The following is a 22,385-nucleotide window of genomic DNA, read 5'->3' on the forward strand; positions in this document are numbered from 1 at the left end:
TGTATCATCCAGCCTGAGCCAATGTGATAAATATGGCGCATAGTTAGACTGGCTGCCGAAGTTTACACTGTCAGACAGAATTAGTAAATCTGCCCCAATGTGCAGTTTCCTTTCCCTGACTGCAAGCCGAGATCTTGAAAATAATGCCAAATTAAGACAAAGAGCTGTTTCCATCACCTCCACCGAGTATGACCAGCGCGGCAGTCCACACTGACCTAAATGAAGGATCGTCTACCTATGTGGCTGAGATACCTGCAGAATCCTAAAGCTCCTCACAGCTGAGGGTTTGCTACAATGCTGTCTAGACAACAATAAGCCCACGGCAGCACAAATCTCTCATCTCTTCTGATTTGCAACAACGTATCGGAGTAGGTCAACAGAGTGATGATCCAGATTGGACACATTGTAACAAAGTCTGTTTTAAGAAACCATGAGGTGTTTATGGATTAAAACCACTGAACGAAAACAAGGAACGTTCCCTTCACTGAAAGCAAGAGCAATGCTGACAACAGTGATGAAGTACAGCACCGAGTACAACTAAAGGGAAATCCCTTTAATATATAACCTACCATATACATATTGTTTTATAACATCACACTTTGTATTAAAGGGGTTCTTCGGGATTTTGATATTGATGGCCTATCCTCAGGACAAGTCATCAGTATCGGATTGGTGGGGGTCCGAGTCCCAGCATCTCCGCTCACCAGCAGTCTGAAGAGGCCTCCGCTCTTCATGAGCACTTAGGTCAGTGATGTCACATGGCATAAGCACAGCTCAGTCTTATCCACGTGAATGCAATACCAAGCACAGCCACTATCCACTGGGTGGTGCTGTGCTTGGCAAACTGTGAGGAGACCGCCTCAATCACTGGAAATCCAATGAGTGCTGCAGTCTCTTCAAACAGCTGATGGGTGGGGGTGCCGGGAGTCGGACCCCCTACCGACCTGATATTGATGACTTAGGGCTCGTTTACACGAACGTGTGCTGCCCGTTGCCATACTGCGGACCCCATTTGCAGATCCGTAATACACGGGCACCGTTCCGTGTGCATTCACTTCAATGGGTCAGCAAATCTGGAGGAGATGTGGAACGGTGTGGAATGGAAGCACGGAACACTATGGAGTGCTTTCTGGGATTCTGTTCCGTGCATCTGCACAAAGATAGAGCAAGTTCTATCTTTTTGCGGAACAAAAGGATAGCGGATCCATTCAAGTGAATGGGTCTGCGATCCCCATGCGCCTGCCCCCCGGACGGTGCCCCGTGCATTGCGGACACGTTCGGAGGAAAGGCCATCAATATGAGATTCTCGGATAAACCCTATATGACAGATCAGATGCATCTCCATTTGCTGAATTAGGCTGTGCAGACGCCACGCTTCCCCTCTTGTGTGTGGTATGTACGCATCGAATGTACAGGACTGACCCTCCGTCACCCATAGACCCTCATAGTTCAGGTTTATGTTTTTTGCGGTCGCTGTAAGCACGGAGACTGCAGTAAAAAGAAGAAAAATGTATGCCAAAAGGACACTCCTCTCCTGGATCTATACGACTCAATGGATATGTTCAGCGCTTTAACCATAAGTATCTTCTGGTGCAAACACTGAACATACCTACCAAACGAGGCGCGACCAAATCCTTACTCTGCGTCCGTACCCAGCCGCCGCCATTGGAACATTTAATCGTCTCCCGGAAGCTAGAATATTAATGAGCGATGTAGATGAGCGAGTTATCCGTCACCAGGGAGAGCGCCGCGTAGGATAACATCAATGAGAGACATTAAATAACACATGTCAAAGCGTAATTTACATCAGGAGTATTAAGGTTATTAAAAGCCGTGCACATCGTTAGGGAAATTGCCGGCATCTCACAAGCCTTCTGGTGATGAGGCGCGCTGCCTGCGATGGCGCGATCTACAATCCGTGGACAGGGAGTGGAGACGTCATTAACCATATTGTGCCGAGCTTGTAACAGGCACGCAGTGCATCCCCAAGAAGAAGAAAACCTCTGGAAGTCTAATCGAGCATCCCGCCTCCACCTGTGCGTCTGCTGCTCATCGCTAGAAATCCCGAGTCCTTGGGGTGCAGAGCGCTCACCTGATCCACAGAGGACATGCGCGTCGGCTGCATGGCGACTTAATATTCGCTATTTATACAGAGCTAAATTATTCAGGCTGCATCGGGAACGCACTCCCTTCAATCCCTGCAACCAGGTGGGATAGGATTGGGAGCCCCCACTAGGAGCAATATTACAGAAAGCCAATTTCCAAGGAGTTTAAAGGAGATCTATCGGTATAACGGGTTGTAAAAGAAACCAGCAGTGAATAGGATTTCTAGGCGTTTCCTAATACTTCCGAAAAGTTCTGGAGCCCCAATTCTTTATTCCGTGTTTTTTAAATATTCATAATGGTAAAAATCTAAGCTACCCTTTTCTGCCACTAGGGGATGGATTTGACCCATCGGAATGGTGGTAAAGTATGGAATGGCCCCCTAGTGGTGACAGTAGGTAGGTCAGGTTTTATTTTTTTATTTTTTTCAATTTGGCGCACAAGGAAATGGAGCAGACGTCTCATCAAGGATTTGCTCCAAACCCCTCATGTTGCTGGGATCTTAGCTGAACATTGCAATGGTGGAAAATGATGTACCAGGAGTAGTTATGGAAGAACACGGGGAGAAGACGCAATCTCCATGCAGATGGCGCTCAGATAACATAAACTACTGGGGGCTGTGGGGCCCCAACAGGCCAATCTGACTGGACCAGGGTCCTTAGATACAGGGCTAAGGAAGCAAATGAATCCCAGGGGAGCCACGAGCCTGGCGGTAACCACCATGCTGCCTGTATACACAGTACAGCAACCCATAAATCTGCTCAGAGTCGGTCACTCAATGTAAGGCTACTTTCACACTAGGGTTAAAGTTTTCCGGTATTTAGTTCCGTCCTAGGGGCTCAATGCCGGAAAAAAAAACGGATCAGTTTTATCCTAATGCAGGGATGCTCAACCTGCGGCCCTCCAGCTGTTGTAAAACTACAACTCCCACCATGCCCTGCTGCTGTAGTTTTGCAACAGCTGGAGGGCCGCAGGTTGAGCATGCCTGTCCTAATGCATTCTGAATGGAGAGAAATCCGTTCAGGATGCATCAGGATGTCTTCAGGAATGCTGTAGTAATTTCTCCGTCCAAAATTCCGGAACACTTGCCGGAATACCGGATCCGGCATTATTTTTCATTGAAATGCATTAATGCCGGATCCGGCACCAAGTGTTCCGGCAAAACGCAGACCTTTAAAAATGCAAAAAATAAATGAATACCGGATCAGTTTTTCCGGATGACACCGGAGAGACGGATCCGGCGTTTCAATGCATTTGTTAGATGGATCCGCATCTGGATCAGTCTACAAATGCTATCCGTTTGCACACGTATTTCCGGATCCGGCAGGCGACTGAACTGCCTGCCGGATCTTCACAACGCAAGTGTGAAAGTACCCTAAGAATGTAAGGTCACTTTCACACCAGCGTTTTTACTGGATCCGGCAGGGTTCAGCAAAAACGCTTCCGTTACTGATAATACAACAACTTGCATCTATTATGAACGGATCCGGTTATATTATCTTTAACATGGCCAAGACGGATCCGGCATGAGCTCCATGGCAAGTCAATGGGGGACAGATCCGATTTCTATTGTGTCAAAGAAAACAGATCTGTCCCCATTGACTTGCATTGAGGGTGATGACGGATCCGTCTTGCTCTGTATCCCAGTACGGAAAGCAAACCGCAGCACGCTGCCCTCCGGTATGAGAACGGAGCGGAATGCATTCTGGAGCACTCCGTTCTGTTCAGTTATGTTTTGTCCCCATTGACAACGAATGGGGAGGAAATGGAAGCGTTTTTCTCTGGTATTGAGCCCCTATGACGGATCTCAATATCGGAAAACAGAAACGCAAGTGTGAAAGTAGCCTAATCAACCCAGATTTCTGTAACCCCATCCGTCCTGAAGCCATAACCACGCATGATGATGATGAAGCATCCAAGAGGCAATCAATGCAGCTTGTTAACCACACAGATGGAGAACGGCCTACCACAGATAACAAGGAGACGCTAGGGAGGATCCAGGGCACGTATCAGTCACCCACCAGGTGGCAATCTTAGAATAATGTCCCCCTAAAGCCATAAAATTAATTTATCTTCTTACCTCTTCGCAGTTTCTGGAGCTGACCTGCGAGGACCTCGTCCCTTCATCTTCAGGTTCAATTACCGTCTCTTCATCATACTCTTCCAGAGAGTCTTGAAGCTCCGGCACTGAGCGGCGACCGTAGCGCTTGCCATCTTTGATGTATTTAGGCTGGGCTTCGGGGGAGCCATCTAGAGTCAGGAAAATCAAGATAAAGGAGTTAGTCTTCAGCGCGGAGATCGATAGAGGCGCCTCTGGCCTTCTGCGATAGCTGGGTTTACAGAACGGGGAAACCTTAGATAATGAAGAGAAATCCCTTCAAACAGAGGATTAATTAAAGCGGAAATACAAAAAGGCAACTTTCTGAAGGTGTCCGGGCCATCAACCTTCAAAAATGTCCTCCATCGTACCAGCAGGATCCTCCAGTAAATAGCCTATACATAGAAGGGGCACAACAGTCCTGGTAGAACGTTCACCCCCAACAGGTCAAGGGCAGGGGAGTCGGACCTCATCATCAATCCCAAACCCATTGCATCTGATATCTGCGTTGGTTCCTGACAATTTCAACAAAACCAACACAATCTGCATCCTCCGCTGGACATCACCTACCAGGAGCGGGTGGCTCCAGCCAACACGCAAAGGCCAAGCACCGGAGAACCTAGCCTCAAGAAATCTCTCAACTGCCACGTCTGATATTTGTCACCAATTTTCATGACATCTGCCACCCGTGGAGTGCGTCTACGGAGAGCCCAATCATTTCCAAGCTGGAAAAATGAGCTAAAATTTGCCCTCGTAGCCGGGCCATATGGGTGGAAGTCATCTGACTGGTCCGGAGGTGCGAACGCCCAGATCAGGTCCTGGGCATGAAGCCTGCGCAGCGGTGCCCAAGGTCTTTTCAGCTTTTTCTGGGTCGACATGTGGACAGTAGAGCGTTCCTATTGGCTGAATGCAGAATTCGGCATATCACAGCCTTTTGGAATTTTTTCCATAATGCTGTTTAACCCTTTACTACATGGATACATTTCATTACTCTGAATCCTTTGTCTATAGCCTTGAAATTTAGAACCACGACGCCTCGTGGAAGACGCAGACCTCCGTGCCGTTCGGCTCTTTTTCGGATATTGGTTCCCCCGCCCTCATGTCTGTCTGTCGGATAATATCTCATTTTTGCAATTAGTCTTCCGAGGCCTCGGCCGCGCCATTAGTGACAGAATTTTTAAAGCCCTCGTGACGGCTCCGCTGTCATCTTTCCCTCTTGCTCTGAACGTTTAAGACGTAACTTTGCTAAATTAGCTTCTTGGAATGTGAAGCCAGAAATTACATTTTAATTTAATTAGATTTTTTTATTATTATTATAATTTTTTAAACATTTTCTACAACATGACATGGGACTATCAAACCCCTTGTATCGTAAAGCCCGCTGCTCGCCCTCAGCCCCACCCGATATAATGAGCGCATTACACCATTACATTTATTTACAGCCCCCCCCCCGGCCGGATCTTCATTTGCATCTGTTCACACCAAGAGCGGTAGCCGGGATTAAACCTGTGCCTCGCTGATGAATGACGGAGACTGCCAGCCCTCCTTATATACAGTACTGGTCAAGAAATGAACACACCCAACCATCGTTACTTTTCGTTCTGTATTGTGCTGCCCCTCTGTTACTCCTCCTAAAACGTATAAATACATTGACCCACTGGGTGCTGCCAGTTTGGGGGGAGGTCCGAGCACACTCTGACATCATCCAATCAGTGATAACCGTATCAGGCAGTACAGGGACACACCCGCTGATCAGGGCAATGGTACCACCCAGCTGGCAGTTTAGTCATATATTTCCAGCAGGAGTAACAGAGTAACAGTACAATGCAGGGTTCTAGGTAAAGATGCTCTACAATTGCTATGACATGAGGAATACAAGTATTTACTAAGGCCTCTTTCACACCACCTTTTTTTTTTTTGTTTACGGGACGTTTTTTGCGTTCCGTATACGGAACTATTCATTTCAATGGTTCCGCAAAAAAAAAATACGAATGTACTCCGTATGAATTCCGTTTCCGTTGAAAGATAGAACATGTCCTATTATTGCCCACAAATCACATTCCGCTGCTCCATTCAAGTCAATGGGTCCGCAAAAAAAAACAAAAAAAGAAAAAACGGAACACATATGGAAATGCATCCGTATGTCTTCCTTATCCGTTCCGTTGTTTGCGGAATCATCTATTAAAAATGTCATGCCCAGCCCAATTTTTTCTATGCAATTATTGTATATGCCATATGGAAAAACAGAACGGAAAAAAATGGAAAAACGGAAACACAACGGAAACAAAAAAACGGAACAACGTATCCGTGAAAAACGGACCGCAAAACACTGAAAAAGCCATACAGTCATGTGAAAGAGGCCTAAAACAGACATGTCAGCAGAGGGGACAGATCCTCATTAAAGGGGTTTTCAGCCACGGCCCACTGCCCCCCCTGCTGACTGTATCGGCACCTGTGCAGTTACATGGGGAAGTCACATGACCACCTCTTACCTGGATGCTATGTATGGACCTATGGGCGCACTGGGGTAAGCAGTGGGCCATGTTAGCATCATGTCAATGCCGACGCTTCAGTGGACAACCCCCTTTAAAGATGGAGTTTGAAGCTTATTCTGGATCAACACGTAGAGCTCAACCCAACCATGAATGCATACCTAGATCCAGAGGAACTTCGTTCTACCCCAAATCCCCTAACGTCTGGTGGCAAGCCTACTACTCCCCCATCATTTTCATCATGCATGAACCTAAAAGAACCACTGTAGCTCGAGAGAATTCACCCCAAAAAATGTCCTTTGCTCCTCGATTGTCCATTCTGCAGGTTGTGAACATATGGCGGCTTTATTACACAGATGAACAAAGGGAACCTTCCCAGGAACATAATATGAACCTGGGTGGTCGGCTCCCCTCTCGTCATTAGATTTGGTCCCTTTCATTTATATTCCATCATGTGGCTCAAGGACAAAAGGAATGTCTGGACGGACATGAAATTAATAAGATCTTGGATGAAAAGCCTGGGTGCAGGGCGAGGAGGGGGAGACGTGTTGATTGTGATCACACAAAAAAAAAAAAACACCATCTTCAGCCTCCACATCAATGGGAAGACGTCTTTGAGCCGCGCACTTCAAAACACCTCATGAAATATCTTCCCGCAGATGTATTCCTTTCGTAGTGAGCGGGAGCTTGAAGTGTATTATCTGGGGGCCCTCCAGATACATTATTTAACATGCAGCACTGAGAACTAGTTTATTTAGTTGCGCCCGTCCGTAAATTCAGCAGCAGCGGCGGGGAGCGCGCCTGATCTCTGCACGAGACGCTGGCGTTTTGCCGTCCAAGATCAGAACGGCCACAACTCAGAGACAAAGCCTCGGTCGGTAGATGGGATTTGAATATTCTAATTATCGCAGTTGACAACAACAAAAAAATCCTTTTCAAAGGCCGGCTGAAAAAATAAATAATAAAAAAATAGCTGAAATTTGGTTATAAAAAGTATAATAAAAAAAACCTCTATGGAAAAAAGTTGCAAACGACTCCCAGCGACTGCAAGAATTCCAAGGACATCTGTAATATCGCAACGGTCATGCAACTTTTTCTTATACTCCAGTCGCATCTGGAGCTGCGGCCAGGAGAGCCAACGGAGTGTCCACGAGGAGCTGCAAGTTGGGCTGGAAAACAGTCCTCCCTGAACTCTGGCTGCATGCCGTGCCGTGACGCTGCTTTTTCAGACCGCATATCGCAGGCACTATAATAGAAAATGCCTAATCTTGTCCGCAATTGCGGATAAGAATAGGACATTTTTGCAGAAACGGAAGCACTGGTGCGGAAGTGCGGATCCGCAAATGTGGATGCGGACAGCACATTCCGGCCCCATTGAAAATGAATGGGTCTGCACCCGTTCTGCAAAATTGCGGAACGGATACGGACGTGTGAACAGACCCTTAGGCCTCATGCACATGACTGTTGTTGTGTTCCGTGTCCGTTGTTCTGTTTTCCGTGATTTTCTGCGGACCCGTTGACTTTCAATGGGTCCGTGAAAAATTCGGAAAATGCACCGTTTGTTATCCGTGTCCGTGATTCAAGTCAAAGGGTCCGTGAAAAAACACGAATGCACACAAGATTGTCATCCGCGTCAGTTTTTTTTCCCTATCATTTGCATGGCAAACTAAACTTTTTTTTTTTTTTTACTTTCCTTCATGTTTGGAGATCCTCCAAAAAGAAAGGAAGACACACGGAAAAAAAAACGGGCACGGATCACTGAACAACGGAACCCCTTTTTGCGGACCGTGACCGTGTGCATGAGGCCTTAGGCTACAGTCACACAGCCGCATCCATTTTGCAGTCTGCAGATACGGACGCTGCCCATGTGCACCCCACACTTTTTGTGACCCCCCCAGTCAAAATTCCTATTGTTATCTGCAAAACGGACACGTCCTATAATTTTCCGCACAGAAGCGGTCAGCGCACAGATGACGTTGGTGTGCAGTCCGCTTTTTTTTTTTGCAGCCCACTAGAATTGAACGGGTCTTTGTGGGATTCGCAAAAAATGCAGATCAGACAAGGACTGGAAATATTGTTCTGTGAATGAGGCCCTACCCAAATCCACCTGACGGGCACAGCGGTAACAGCGGCACCCAAGACCTGCTACATGTCACACGGCGGGTGGGGGTCATTCGTCTAGCCGCTACCCGCGCATACACTCACGCCATCCGTGTATTGTCTGCAAACGCGTAACAAATCATTTACATACTGTAACATCGTCGCAGAGAAGTAAAGGTCACGCCACTCAAGGAGCAGCTGCACCACAACCTAATTTCTAATTATGGGATGCGCACAGTCTGACACGAAATTAAATCTTACCCATTTTCTCACGTCCCCTCCCCCACATCCTAACTCAATCTTGTATTCTGCGCCGTTAGTACGGGGTCAAAGCCCGCCACCCCCGGCCCAAAGTCTTCAATTAATCCCAGTCATTTATTAGCCAGGGACAAATATAATCATGGCTGCCCCTCTCGGCGTGAGCAGAGGCGATCGGCCAGGGTGCACGAGCTGTAAACCAATATTACGGTGCAATGCCCCCAATACTTTGGGCGTCATTATACAAGGGGTCTCTACAGTCTCACGTTCACTCCTGTTCAATATGGGAGGAAAAGGCTTCACATTCCAAGAAGCTAATGTAGCAAAGTTACGTCTTAAACGTTCAGAGCAAGAGGGAAAGATGAAAGCGGAGCCGTCACGAGGGCTTCAAAAACCTGTCGCTAGCGGCGCGGCCGAGGCCTCGGAGGACTAATTGCAAAAATGAGATATTGTCCGACAGAAAGACATGGGGGGGGGGGGGGGGGGAAATCAGATGTGGAGTCCAACTCGAGTCTTCCACAAAGCATGGTCTCAGAGTAATGAAAGGTATGAAGTTTCGATGTATAGTCACTTTCTAGATCTCCGATTGCTGGCAGTGAACAGGAATCTTGCAACCGAACTAGACAACCCTCTGTGAGCTAAAAAGTCTGGACTCCAGGTTGCATTTTACCTGCACTGACACATTGTTGCAAAGTTTCTGCATGGTGGGGCTCCAGCTGATGAAAGAATGTCTAGACTGGATGCAATTGTGACAAACTCTCAGTTGTAAAAAGCATCGGCTCAGTACAGATTTTCAGCTGCCGACAGAACTGATTTGGTAAGTATATTAGAGACTAGAGAGCTGTAAAAGTTTTTGCCTCACCCACTTTATCCAACTGCTCTTGGGGTCTGAAAAAGTAGAATATGTTCTTCATAGATATGGCTCTCATTCTGAGCATCATATTTCTCCGTTTATTTACACCAGACAATAATACCTTGAGAGGCCGGTTTTCTTCTATTACAAAGATGGCTGCCTGCTGCCACCACTAGGGGGAGCTCAGTGCCCAGGGATTTCTACAGTTACCATTTACTGGAATGGAAGCAGAAATACTCTCTTTCCATTGTACTCCCCCTAGTGGTGGCTTCCTGAAAATGCAGCGTTTTTATCTCCGTAAAAGAAAGGCGTTCAGATGCTGAGCCCCCCCTGGTCTGCCTTTAATGAGACTAAGGCCCCTTTCACACGGGCGTCAGTTTTTTTGCCCGGATAAGAGCCGGGTGCGTTGCGGGAAAATGCGCGATTTTCCCGCGCAAGTGCAAAACATTGTCATGCGTTGCACTTGCGTGAGAAAAATCGCGCATGTTTGGTACCCAAACCCGAACTTCTTCACAGAAGTTCGGGCTTGGGATTGATGTTCTGAAGATTGTATTATCTTCCCTTATAACATGGTTATAAGGGAAAATAATAGCATTCTGAATACACTTCTATGGGGCCTGCGTCACGTCAAAATCGGACAATATAGAGCATGCTGCGAATTCAACTGAACGCACAAGTGATGCGTGAAAAACAACGCTCACGTGCACAGCCCCATAGAAATGAATGGGTCAGGATTTAGTGGGGGTGCTATACGTTCGTCGCACGGATCGCACCCGCACGGAAAACTCGCCCGTGTGAAAGGGGCCTAAGGGCTCATGCACACGGCCATAAGGGTTTTGTTTGTTGTCTGCAAAACACGAATATCGGCCAAGTGCATACCGCCATTTTTTTTTTAAACTCCTGCAGAAATGTCCTATCCTTATCCACAAAAAGGACAAGAATAGGACACGTTCTATTTTTTACAGGGACTTACGGATGCAGATGGCACACAGGTGTGCCGTCCGCATTGAGAGGAATAGGAAAAAAAAAAAAACACGGATTGGATGCGGACCAAAACTACAGCCCTAAAACTAAAAGTAAGATACTCTGCAGCTGGGCTAAAACTTAACCCCGTAGGACAAAAACTGCTGAGAATTTATAGTAAAGATCAATTGATAAAATTATTTTAGCCTAAAACGCAATCATGAAAAAATTTAAATCCTCCAGAATTTCTATTCTTTTTATGGATGTTGAAGCTTCGCAGTACACGGGGTGAAATCCACAGCGCTCCCGCTTGTCCCGCGTGGACGGACCCCGATAACGAGGCCTCTGTGTCCTACATTATATACAGGGGCTCCAGGGCAGAAAGAGCAGGTGGAAGGGATTTGCACTTTGGTCCTGTACTTCATCATTAGGGCACCTCGAACAGCTGCCCTCCTGCCCCTCCTACACCGCGCTAATGATTCAGTGGGAACCAGACCCGCCATTGTACCAGTCCCTGCTGCAGACGGCCAGCATTCGCAGAGTTTAATTGGGACTCTACGATTATTCTTCGCCTCTCAGGGACCCCAAGAGTCTTGTATTAATGGGGGAGCCTATTGTGCAGAATCTCTGCGCTTCCATCAGCTCAATGGTTTCTTCGAATTCATCTATTCCCTTCTTCGGGTCTCAATGACCTCTTCACTTCAAAAGTAGGACTAATGCAAGAAGAAAGAGGAGAACAGGGAGGGGGATAAGAAGATATAGTCCCGGGATTCTACGGAGGACACCGTTTAGTGGAAGCTCTTCGCATTCAGTGTTTTAACCCTTAATTTTTAGGAAAGAAGAGCTTTACGTATACGGATCCTTAAAGGGAACCCGTCACCATGAAAATGGAGCTAGCATGTGATGGAGCAGGAGGAGCCGAGCGGAGCGATATAGGGCTTTGTGGGAAAAGTTCAGTATGACTTGTATGCAAGTCATGTAAATCAGTGCACTTTCTAGACTTAGGAGTCCAGTGGGAGGTCCTGTCAGTGATGGGCCCACCTACTGGACACCCAAGCTTAAAAAGAGCAGCAGAACTTTTTGGCCTCCTGACTGGCACTAAATTGGGACAGGAGGCAGAAGTCTTCATTAGATGTAAGAAGGTTGAACGAGATTAGAAAAATATGACTTTTAGAAACAGCGCCACTTTTGGAAATGCCTGGTATTGCAGCTTACCCCATGGAAATATTCAATGCTTCTCGTCTATTCATTCAGTGCTAAGGGGTGTACTGGTTTTGAGAAGTTCTTGGAGGGGTTCCTACCTTTAGGACCTGCACCAATCACAAGAATAGAGATACCCCTTGCAGACTGCAAAATGCATATGGTCGTGTGCATGAGCCCTAAGGGATAAGCAGCGCCCCACCTGGCGGTGTGTGGTATTGCAGCCTAGAGCTGAGCAGCAATACTGACCTCAAGCTCTCTCCAGACAGGGGGCTGTTTCCGTATTCTTCTAATCCTCCCCCGACTTGAACGCCATTTGGGCGCCAGTGTAATTCTTACAGTACAAATACAACAATATTGACTTCCATGACGCCGTCGCACTGCGGACACCTGAGCCTTCCTCATAACTCCCCAAACAAGCCCAACACTTACAAGATTAAATCCACGCAATTAATTTCTGAGAACAAAACCTTGTGTGATCGACGGCCGAGGAGTCACCGTCGCCTAGCAACAGTGTACGCCAAACCGACTCAGGTACGGCCCAGAGGAGCAGAGCAAACATCTCGCATCCAACTGGCAGAGTCAATGATTATCCAACAAACAGCAGAGGCTGATGAACCGTGTCACGGAATAGCAGCCATTTGTAGCCAGGAACGCAGCTACACAGCAACGTAAACGTCTTGTGTGGGGGAGGGGCGGACAATGGTGTTAGAACCTATAGACAAGATAAGCGTCCAAAAACACGTCCTGATAGTGTCCTACTGACACAGGTAACACAGTGAGGGCTCATGCACACGACCGTATGCATTTTGCAGTCCGCCAAAAAATGGATCCGCAAAAAATACGGATGATGTCCATGTGCATTCTGAATTTTGCGGAACAGAACAGCTGGCCCCTGATAGAACAGTCCTATCCTTGTCCGTAATGCAGACAATAGGACATGTTCTTTTTTTTTTTGCAGAACGGAAATACAGACATACGGAAACAGAATGCACGCGGAGTAACTTCCGGTTTTTTTTTGCAGACCCATTCAAATAAATGGTTCCGTATATGGTCAGCAAAAAAAACGGATTGGACGCGGAAAGAAAATACGTTTGTGTGCATGAGGCCTAACATGGTTGGTAAGGCAGAAAAAAATAAAATACATCTGTCCGCCCAGTTATCCTGCAACGCTGATCCAGAGAAGGCAAAAACCTCATGAGATGGGAGCCAATTGTCTTCGTTTTAGGGGAAAAAATTCCTTCCAGACTGCAATCTGGCAATCAGAATGAGGGTGTCTTCACATGGCCACGTCAGTTTTGCGAACCACGGATCCGCAAAACACGGACGCCAGCCATGTGCACTCCAAATCACAGTCGGTCCGGGATCCGCATGTTGCGGCCAAGGATAGGATGTGCGCTATTTTTTGTGGCACGGCCACATGGACCCGGAGACAGAGACATGTCCCATCTTCAGCCACAACATGTGGATTGCAAACCCATTTAAGTCAATGAGTCCACAGTGCGATGCAGGGTGCACACAGCCGGTGTCCGTGTTTTGTGGATCCGCAATACAGACAACGCCATGTGAATAAACTCCCCGGATGAATAACTCCAGAAATAGAGTAACTATAAATGTATAGTTATACATGGTTATTAGATCGCCCCTCAGTCGTCTTTTTTTTTTTTTTTTTTTTAACACTAAATAACCTCAATTTTGATAATCTTTCTGGGACCTGTAGTCCACCCATTCCAGGTATTACTTTAGTTGCCCTCCTCTGGACCCTCTCCAGCTTTGCTACGTCTGCCTTGTTCACAGGAGCCCAGAACTGTACACAGTCCTCCATGTGTGGTCTGACTAGTGATGTCTAAAGTGGCAGGACTATGTTCTCATCACCGCCATCTATGCCCCTTCTGATGCAACCCATTATCTTATTGGCCTTGGCAGCAGCTGCCTGACACTGGTTTCTACAGTTAAAGTTTTCCTTTTCCATGTCAGTGTAGGCCTCATGCACACGACAGTTTTTTTTCACGGTCCGCAAAACCGGGGTCCGTGATCCGTGACCGTTTTTTCGTCCGTGGGTCTTCCTTGATTTTTGGAGGATCCACGGACATGAAAAAAAAGTCGTTTTGGCGTCCGCCTGGCCGTGCGGAGCCAAACAGATCCGTCCTGAATTACAATGCAAGTCAATGGGGACGGATCCGTTTGATGTTGACACAATATGGTGCCATTTCAAACGGATCCGTCCCCATTGACTTTCAATGTAAAGTCTGGAGTTCTTTTATACCATCGGATTGGAGTTTTCTCCAATCCGATGGTATATTTTAACTTGAAGCGTCCCCATCACCATAGGAACGCCTCTATGTTAGAATATACTGTCGGATATGAGCTACATCGTGAAACTCAGATCCGACAGTATATTCTAACACAGAGGCGTTCCCTTGGTGATGGGGACGCTTCAGGTTAGAATACACTACAAACTTTGTACAAGACTGCCCCCTGCTGCCTGGCAGCACCCGATCTCTTACAGGGGGATATGATGGCACAATTAACCCCTTCAGTGTGCGCCCACCATCGCCCCCCCCCCCCCCCTCCCTCTAATGTTAGAAATCGTTGGTGGCACAGTGTGCGCCCACCATCGCCCCCCCCCCTCCCTCCCTCTATTGTATTAAATCGTTGGTGGCACAGTGTGCCAACCACCATCGCCCCCCCCCCTCTCTCTAATGTTAGAAATCGTTGGTGGCACAGTGTGCGCCCACCATCGCCCCCCCCTCCCTCCCTCTATTGTATTAAATCGTTGGTGGCACAGTGTGCCAACCACCATCGCCCCCCCCCCCCCTCTATAGCAGTAACATTGGTGGCAGTGTGCGGCCTCCCATTCTCCCCCCCCCCCCCCATCATTGGTGGCAGCGGAGTTCCGATCGGAGTCCCAGTTTAATCGCTGGGGCTCCGATCGGTAACCATGGCAACCAGGACGCTACTGCAGTCCTGGTTGCCATGGTTACTTAGCAATAGTACAACAGTAGAAGATTCATACTTACCTGCTTGCTGCTGCGATGTCTGTAAACGGCCGGGAGCTCCTCCTACTGGTAAGTGAAAGGTCTGTGCGGCGCATTGCTAAAGACCTGTCACTTACCAGTAGGAGGAGCTCCCGGCCGGTCACAGACATCGCAGCAGCAAGCAGGTAAGTATGAATCTTATACTGTTGTACTATTGCTAAGTAACCATGGCAACCAGGGCTGCAGTAGCTTCCTGGTTGCCATGGTTACCGATCGGAGCCCCAGCGATTAAACTGGGACTCCGATCGGAACTCCGCTGCCGCCAATGATGGGGGGGGGGGGGGAATGGGAGGCCGCACACTGCCACCAATGTTGTTACTGCTATAGAGGGAGGGGGGGGGGGCGATGGTGGTTGGCACACTGTGCCACCAACGATTTATTACAATAGAGGGAGGGAGGGGGGGGCGATGGTGGGGGCACACTGTGCCACCAACTATTTATTACAATAGAGGGAGGGAGGGGGGGCGATGGGGGGCGCACACTGTGCCACCAACGATATTCAAACTGGGGAGGGGGGGGTCTGCCCCCTGCTGCCTGGCAGCCCTGATCTCTTACAGGGGAATATGATAGTACAATTAACCCCTTTAGGTGCCGCACCTGAAGGGGTTAATTGTGCTATCATATCCCCCTGTAAGAGATCGGGTGCTGCCAGGCAGCAGGGGGCAGTCTTGTACAAAGTTTGCAGTGTATTCTAACTAGAAGCGTCCCCATCACCATGGGAACGCTTCTGTGTTAGAATATACTGTCGGAAATGAGTTTTCACGAAGTGAAAACTTAGATCAGAAAAAGCTTTTATGCAGACGGATCTTCGGATCCGTCTGTATGAAAGCAACCTACGGCCACGGATCACGGACACGGATGCCAATCTTGTGTGCATCCGTGTTCTTTCACGGACCCATTGACTTGAATGGGTCCGTGAACCGTTGTCTGTCAAAAAAATGGGACAGGTCATATTTTGACGGACAGGATACACGGATCACGGCCTCGGCTGCAAAACGGTGCATTTTCCGATTTTTCCACGGACCCATTGAAAGTCAATGGGTCCGCGAAAAAAAACGGAAAATGGCACAACGGCCACGGATGCACACAACGGTCGTGTGCATGAGGCCTTACCCAGTGTTTTACCATTCCTTCCCATTAGTGTTGATCGAGCACCAAAGTACTCGTGTGTTTGAGTAGAACACTTTGCGATGCTCGGGTGTTCTACCGAGCACAATGGAAGTCAATGTGAGAACCCCAGGCGCCCCCTGCTCTGAAGAGGGGAGGGTGTCAGGACAATAGTTCAGCTTAAGAGTCCCTGCTCTGACACCATATATAGCGTCATATATATATATGTCCATATATAGAGTCAGTGCTTGAGGACACCCAGTGTATTTAAATCTAATTTCTGAAAAGTGTCTTCCGGGATTTGAACTCCCAACATTGTACATTACCAGCAAGGACCTTATCCACTCAGCTATAAAGCTGAACGCCAAACTGTGTCAGAAAAAACTGAAGTTTCTGATGTACTGAGTATTCCTATTCAGCAGAAGATCCATCTGCAGGTACAGCAGTCATTACAAGAGAGCTCTGTAACGAGCCACGGATTCACAAGAGCTCCGATACCCTGTAATGAACCACGGAATCATAAGAGCTCCAATACCCTGTAAAGAGCCATGGACTGATGAGCGCTCCGATACACTAACGAGCCCTGAACTTACCAGAGCTCCAATACACTATTATGAGCCTTAAGTCAGTTGAATATGATCAGGATAGGATTTCAACCTCTGGGAGCAAACAAGTGTTTACATTCAGTGACAGCAAGCAGGCATTTTGATGCTTGAGAGGAATTAAAAGGATGGTGCTCTATTTTGCCATTTCAGACAGTCCCATAGATAGTCCCTGCTGCTACCTTTATACGGTGGTCCCCCAACAGGACCCCCACCAGTCATGTACTTAACCCCTCCCTATCCTTACAATTTGCTTCCCATTGCTTTCAGCAGGAGAGCGCCCCATTAGCACATGACATATTTTGTCAATTTTTGGCACAGTTTTTTGTGCAGACGCCATGGCGGGTAGTCACACGTGGATTAGCCTCACTGAATGGCGCTAATCTGCAGACGACTTTGTGGCAGTGAAAACCGAAACAGAAAAACGAGGATCAGCCTCAGATTCTTGCATTTCCATCACATGGACATGCCCTTAAAGAAAGGCAATTTTTTTTTTTTACCATAGCGCTCACGATAAATTAAAGTGGCGCAGTGATTGGTTGCTATGGGCAACAAAGACCACTTTTCTGTTAGACACTCTTATGAATCTGTCCCTATGGGCTACATATATGAAACTGTCCAATCACAGCTCAGCTTTTATATTTCCAGAGCAGCTGAAGAAATGAAAGCTGTAATACGATTGGTTGCTGCAACCATCTTGATAAATGGGTCACAAAGTACGGTATATTTTTCCGACAGTGTCCACCCCTGTATATAGTCGGATACCGCAGACATCTGCCCCTCTTCATAGGAAGCTACATGCAGTAGAAGCAGCAGAAGCTAGACTAGCACGATCTGACTACACAGGGTTTGTAGTCTGTCACCATGGAGACACAGGTGTGCATTGCTTCTGTACACACAATAGGAGATTTATAGATTTTTTTTTTAAAATCAAGACCATTTGCAAAGTTGTGTTATTTTAGTATTTTGGATGAACAGGAGCAATAACAAAAAACAAAAAAAGTTTGCAAAAGTATAGACGCCCTTTAATGAAACCATCTCATACTGTACCTGGTTCGGGGCAGATCTCCTTACTGGACAGGGTGCTGGATAAGGCATCGATAAGGGCTTCTTTAAACTGGTCGAAGTGAATCTATGGAGAGAAAGAGAAAACTGAGTCATTTCCCACCAGAGAAGAAGCGAAACCTCACACGGGAAAGAACCCAAATCTCCAGAGCGCTCACTGCGATACAAAACGGCAACAGTCGCCACGGGGAAGCAAGGCGCATTACACAAGAGGCTCCCAAAAACTAGTGACATTACTGAGGCACAAGGTACATGCCTCGTTTAACCCCATCAGTACCAGAATGAGGAGTGTGAACACAAGAAACACTATGGTGACGTTACCCAGAACGACATCGCTCCGCACCCAAGCTGCAAGCGTAAAACAATAGGAGATGTAACCCCGACTGCTTGCAAACTTGCTTCCGTTTCTAGATTGTATATTAGGTGTAAAGGAGCGAGACAACACAATGAATGAAAGAGAGCAAAAGGCGTCAGTGGGCAACAACGATGTCCCCCGCTCGCAGAAAGGATCGCTGCGAGAGAACGCACTTTAGTTAGGTCTTCTCAGGATACAGTTTAGAGCAGTGATCGCCAACCTGGGGCTCTCCAGCTGTTGCAAAACTACATTCCCATCATGCTCGGATAGCTGCAGGCTGTCAGGGAACGATGGGGGTTGTAGATTTGCAACAGCCAGAGAGCCCCCGGTTGAGGAACATCAACTTAGAGGGCATCTTACTAGGATACGCCATGCACATCCAATAGGGGGGGGGGGTTGGCCGTCTGCCCATTGCTAGAATGGAGTGTCAGGAGCGCCGTTCCGCTTTCCATAGAGGCTGCATGCCCGGCCCATTATGGTCAAAGAAGCTGCGAGGGCTCAGGAATCTGATCACAACAGTCATTTTTTTAGTCTCCTGCGGTTTAGGCTACATGCACACGACCGTTGCATGTCTTGCAGTCCGCAAATCGCGTATCCGCAAAACACAGATGGTATCTGTGTGCGTTCCGCAATTTGCGGAATGGCACCGACAGCCTTTAGTATAACTGCCTATTCTAAGAATAGGACAGGTTATATATTTTTTGCGGACCGCGGAACGGAGCAACGGATGCGGACAGCACACGGAGTGCTGTCCGCATCTTTTGCGGCCCCATTGAAGTGAATGGGTCCGCATCCGAGCCGCCAAAACTGCGGCTAGGATGCGACCAAAACAACGGTCGTGTGCATGAGGCCTTATAAAAAAAGGATACCACACTGATCCATAAAACGCAAAGCCATTTACATCATGGAGCCATGTGCCCTATCCGCAAAACTTTCGTAGTTCCCATTCTTATCCATTTGTGCAGATGTGAATCGTTCTTTCTACTGGTGGGAGTCAGAACAGAAAAAAAAAAAAGAAGCTAAATGCCCACAGAAGCCATCGTTTCTTCGCAGACCAAAAATTGGATATGACCCCATGTGCATGAGGCCTTAGCTTAGTATCAGCCATCTACGCGACGGCTGACCAACCATGACTCATCTGGCCTGAGCACACAGCATCACACGGATTTAAGATGCTGCAACTTCCTACACGACGAAAAGTCATGGAATCACATGACGCTGCGAGCTCAGGTCTGACTAGCTGTAGTCGGTCCGTGAAATCCAGCTGTCAAGCAGACCCAGTTTTCTGGACCTCGTCTGACTGTCTAAAACCAGCCTTAGCAGACGGCTGCCACTCCATTCTGGTTACTGCAGTCACTGTGGCCAGATCCCCGCCAACAGGGCGCTGGTGGGACATCCTAGCGATCCGCCGTCCATATCTAACCCAGGACCACCCAGCTTACTACATGCAGCTGGTTATTTCACGACAGGCGGGACACGCGGGAGGCAGACCAGGATCTCCGTCATCCAGAAGGTGATGAGATCCAGACGGGTCACTTCTGGTGGCAGGAGCTGTCACCACCAGCCAAACGCATCCATGAACTGGGTGACAACCCTAGTAGTAGGCTTTCTGAATGCAATATTACACAAGGAAAGTCTTACCTTTATTTACCGAATATAAAGAAAATAATAATCCTACTTTTTAAGTGCCTTTGTAAAAATGAAAATAAATAAATGTAAAATAAAAAAATACGTGTTTGGAGAAATAAAAATCCCGGTGACGCAGGAATGTCTGGCCATTGTTCTGGTGTAATCTGCGCTCAGAGTCACACAGCTGCACGGCAAGACAGATGGTGCCAGCAGCTCCTGGAGTAATTTCACTGTGACCACATCAGATACAACCCAAAGGGATTATAGGACATGGCGAGAGCCCGATAAAAGTGGCGACGGTCATAAATTAGCCTCGCCAGCTAATCAGTTTAATTTAAGATGCAACTGTGCGGAGCGCAACGGAGTCTTAACAGGAAATTACGGCAAATTAGAGGAACTCGACATTTGTTTTTGCTTGTTCTAATTAGCTTTTTTTATTTTTTTAACTACTCACTAACATCTACGTGCGAGGTGGCAAGAGCGGGGTGGATATGCTGCAGAAAGTGGATAATAGAATCCGCTCGTGACCTGACCTACTGTGCGGATTCTAAATCTACAGCAGGTCTATTTATGCTATGGATTTCCATTGTGGAAAACGTGGGCGACCTTAGAAGGAGGCTCCTCGGTCGCCAACACCTAGGTCCACAGTGATGGCTAACCTTTGCACTCCAGCTGTGGTGGAACTACGACTCCCAGCATGCTCCATTTATTTCTATAGAGTTCTGAGAGCAGCCAAGCAAGCGGGGCATCTTGGGAGTTGTAGTTTTACCACAGCTGGAGTGCCAAGGTTAGCCATCACTGTCCTAGGACAAGCTTCTGATGCAGAGATGGAGGAGATTTGGAGAAAACCTGCTGCGGGGTGCAGGAGAACTGCCACCATTAAGATGTTTTTTTTTCAGCCAAACCAAGATACTGTACTTGATTGGACATGAAGGAAGCCTAAAGATGGAGCGGACAGCGACATACAGATGCACGTTGTGAAAAATCCCTCTAAGTACTGACCTGTAGTTGCAGGGGGTGAATAATTATGCATTAAATATCCATCACTTATCTGGGGAGGGGGGGTGGATGGATTAAAAAACAACCCATCCTACCTTTGCTTTGTCAAATGGGGGAACAATAAAGCTGACCTATGAGACCGTTTATGGATCTTGATGTAATCAATGGGATCTGCCAACAGTTCTCTAACGTGTAATGCCATGATTACACTAGAAACCAGGCCACCCCTCTATTCTTCTTGTATTGAACAGTCCTATTACTGATACAGCCCGATAGCCCCTTTAATGCCAGGCTGGCGTCTGGACAGTTGGGGTCAAACAGGTCCCTGCGCTATAAATGACAGATCCCGCATTCTCCACCGCCTGTTGGAGGCTAAGACGTCTTATCACACTCTTCTCAGTTCAAAAATACCTTTCTTTGCTCTCCTGAGCTTCTTTCCAGCCATTTAACCCCCGAGCAGTCTCATCCCTACAAAGTCCTCACAATCTCAGACAACCTCCAGGAGCCGTCAGTAAATCTCCTCGACCCTTGAGCACCTCGTTACACGTATACCCCCAACCCCTCCATGCACCCACTAGCATAGCTTAGAGACATTAAAAAAATAAATTAATAATGATAAATATGTTTTTATTTAATTGGGATTTTTTTTAAATTTAAATTAAGAGTAGCCCCTAAAAGTGACTGATGGCTTATTGCTGTTTTCCCGCCTGCAACTAAATTACTAGATAGACAGAAGCCAATCTAAATATTCAGCCCGCCTGGCAATGGAGTCTGCAATCTCGCGCCTTTGTTTCCAGACATGTCACCCTCCAGGAAGGCGACCACGAGCATTTGTCATGACATCTCATGAATATGCATTATGACTGAACACAATGAGGACACTGGGAAGAGGAGGGAGGAAGAGGAGCAATGTCTATTCAAACATCTCAGACACCAAAATGAAGGCCTCTTGCCTCGGCCGGGCTCCAACCACTTCTCATTCCCTTCAGCTCTGCTTTCATTTACACGGATCCCCTTCCCATCCCCCTCACTTAGGGCTCAACTTTATGGAACCTGACAGCGACTTTATCACAGTAAGGAAACGGTCTTCAAAGCCTGCAGCGATGAGCGACTGCAGCAATGACCCCCAGTGCACAGGGGACCACATCCATTCTCGAACCTCGAAGTTCAGGGTAAAATGAGCACAGGACACTAGCTGTGGTGGGCCGCCATATTGCCATTAGTGCATGCACCTAACCCTCAGCCCAAATCAGATGCCTTCACACCACGGGTGCACCTTTCTGCAGGCTGCGGCAAAAGTTTTAATTGTCTCTAGGTCTCGCCGCCTGAGGCAGCTGCCTCACCTGGCCTCATTGGGGGTGCACCCCTGCTTCACCCCCCCCCCCCCCAATCTCATAAGCCAAGCCAATACTTCATCCCTTGGTTGCCATCATTACATAGCCCCGATTCACAAAAGGGAGCCCCCTTTTTAATGATAGGTAAAGGGGTTCTCCGGGCTTTCAATATTGATGACCTCTCGTCAA

At 47.6% G+C, this 22,385-nt stretch overlaps 1 protein-coding gene across 1 annotated transcript in view; it reads right to left on the bottom strand.

Annotated features, from left to right (window-relative positions):
- The window catches only part of NIN (ninein), an 88,622-nt gene that overhangs the window by 46,428 nt on the left and 19,809 nt on the right, over positions 1-22,385 (bottom strand). The window contains exons 3-4 of the mRNA XM_044272724.1: positions 17,865-17,946; positions 4,184-4,353 (exon numbers count right to left, since the gene is read on the bottom strand). Of these exons, the coding sequence (XP_044128659.1) occupies positions 4,184-4,353; positions 17,865-17,946 (252 nt within the window). The remainder of the gene's footprint in view (positions 1-4,183; positions 4,354-17,864; positions 17,947-22,385) is intronic.

The sequence above is a fragment of the Bufo gargarizans genome, chromosome 11 (genome assembly GCF_014858855.1).
Source record: "Bufo gargarizans isolate SCDJY-AF-19 chromosome 11, ASM1485885v1, whole genome shotgun sequence".
NCBI lineage: Eukaryota > Metazoa > Chordata > Amphibia > Anura > Bufonidae > Bufo > Bufo gargarizans.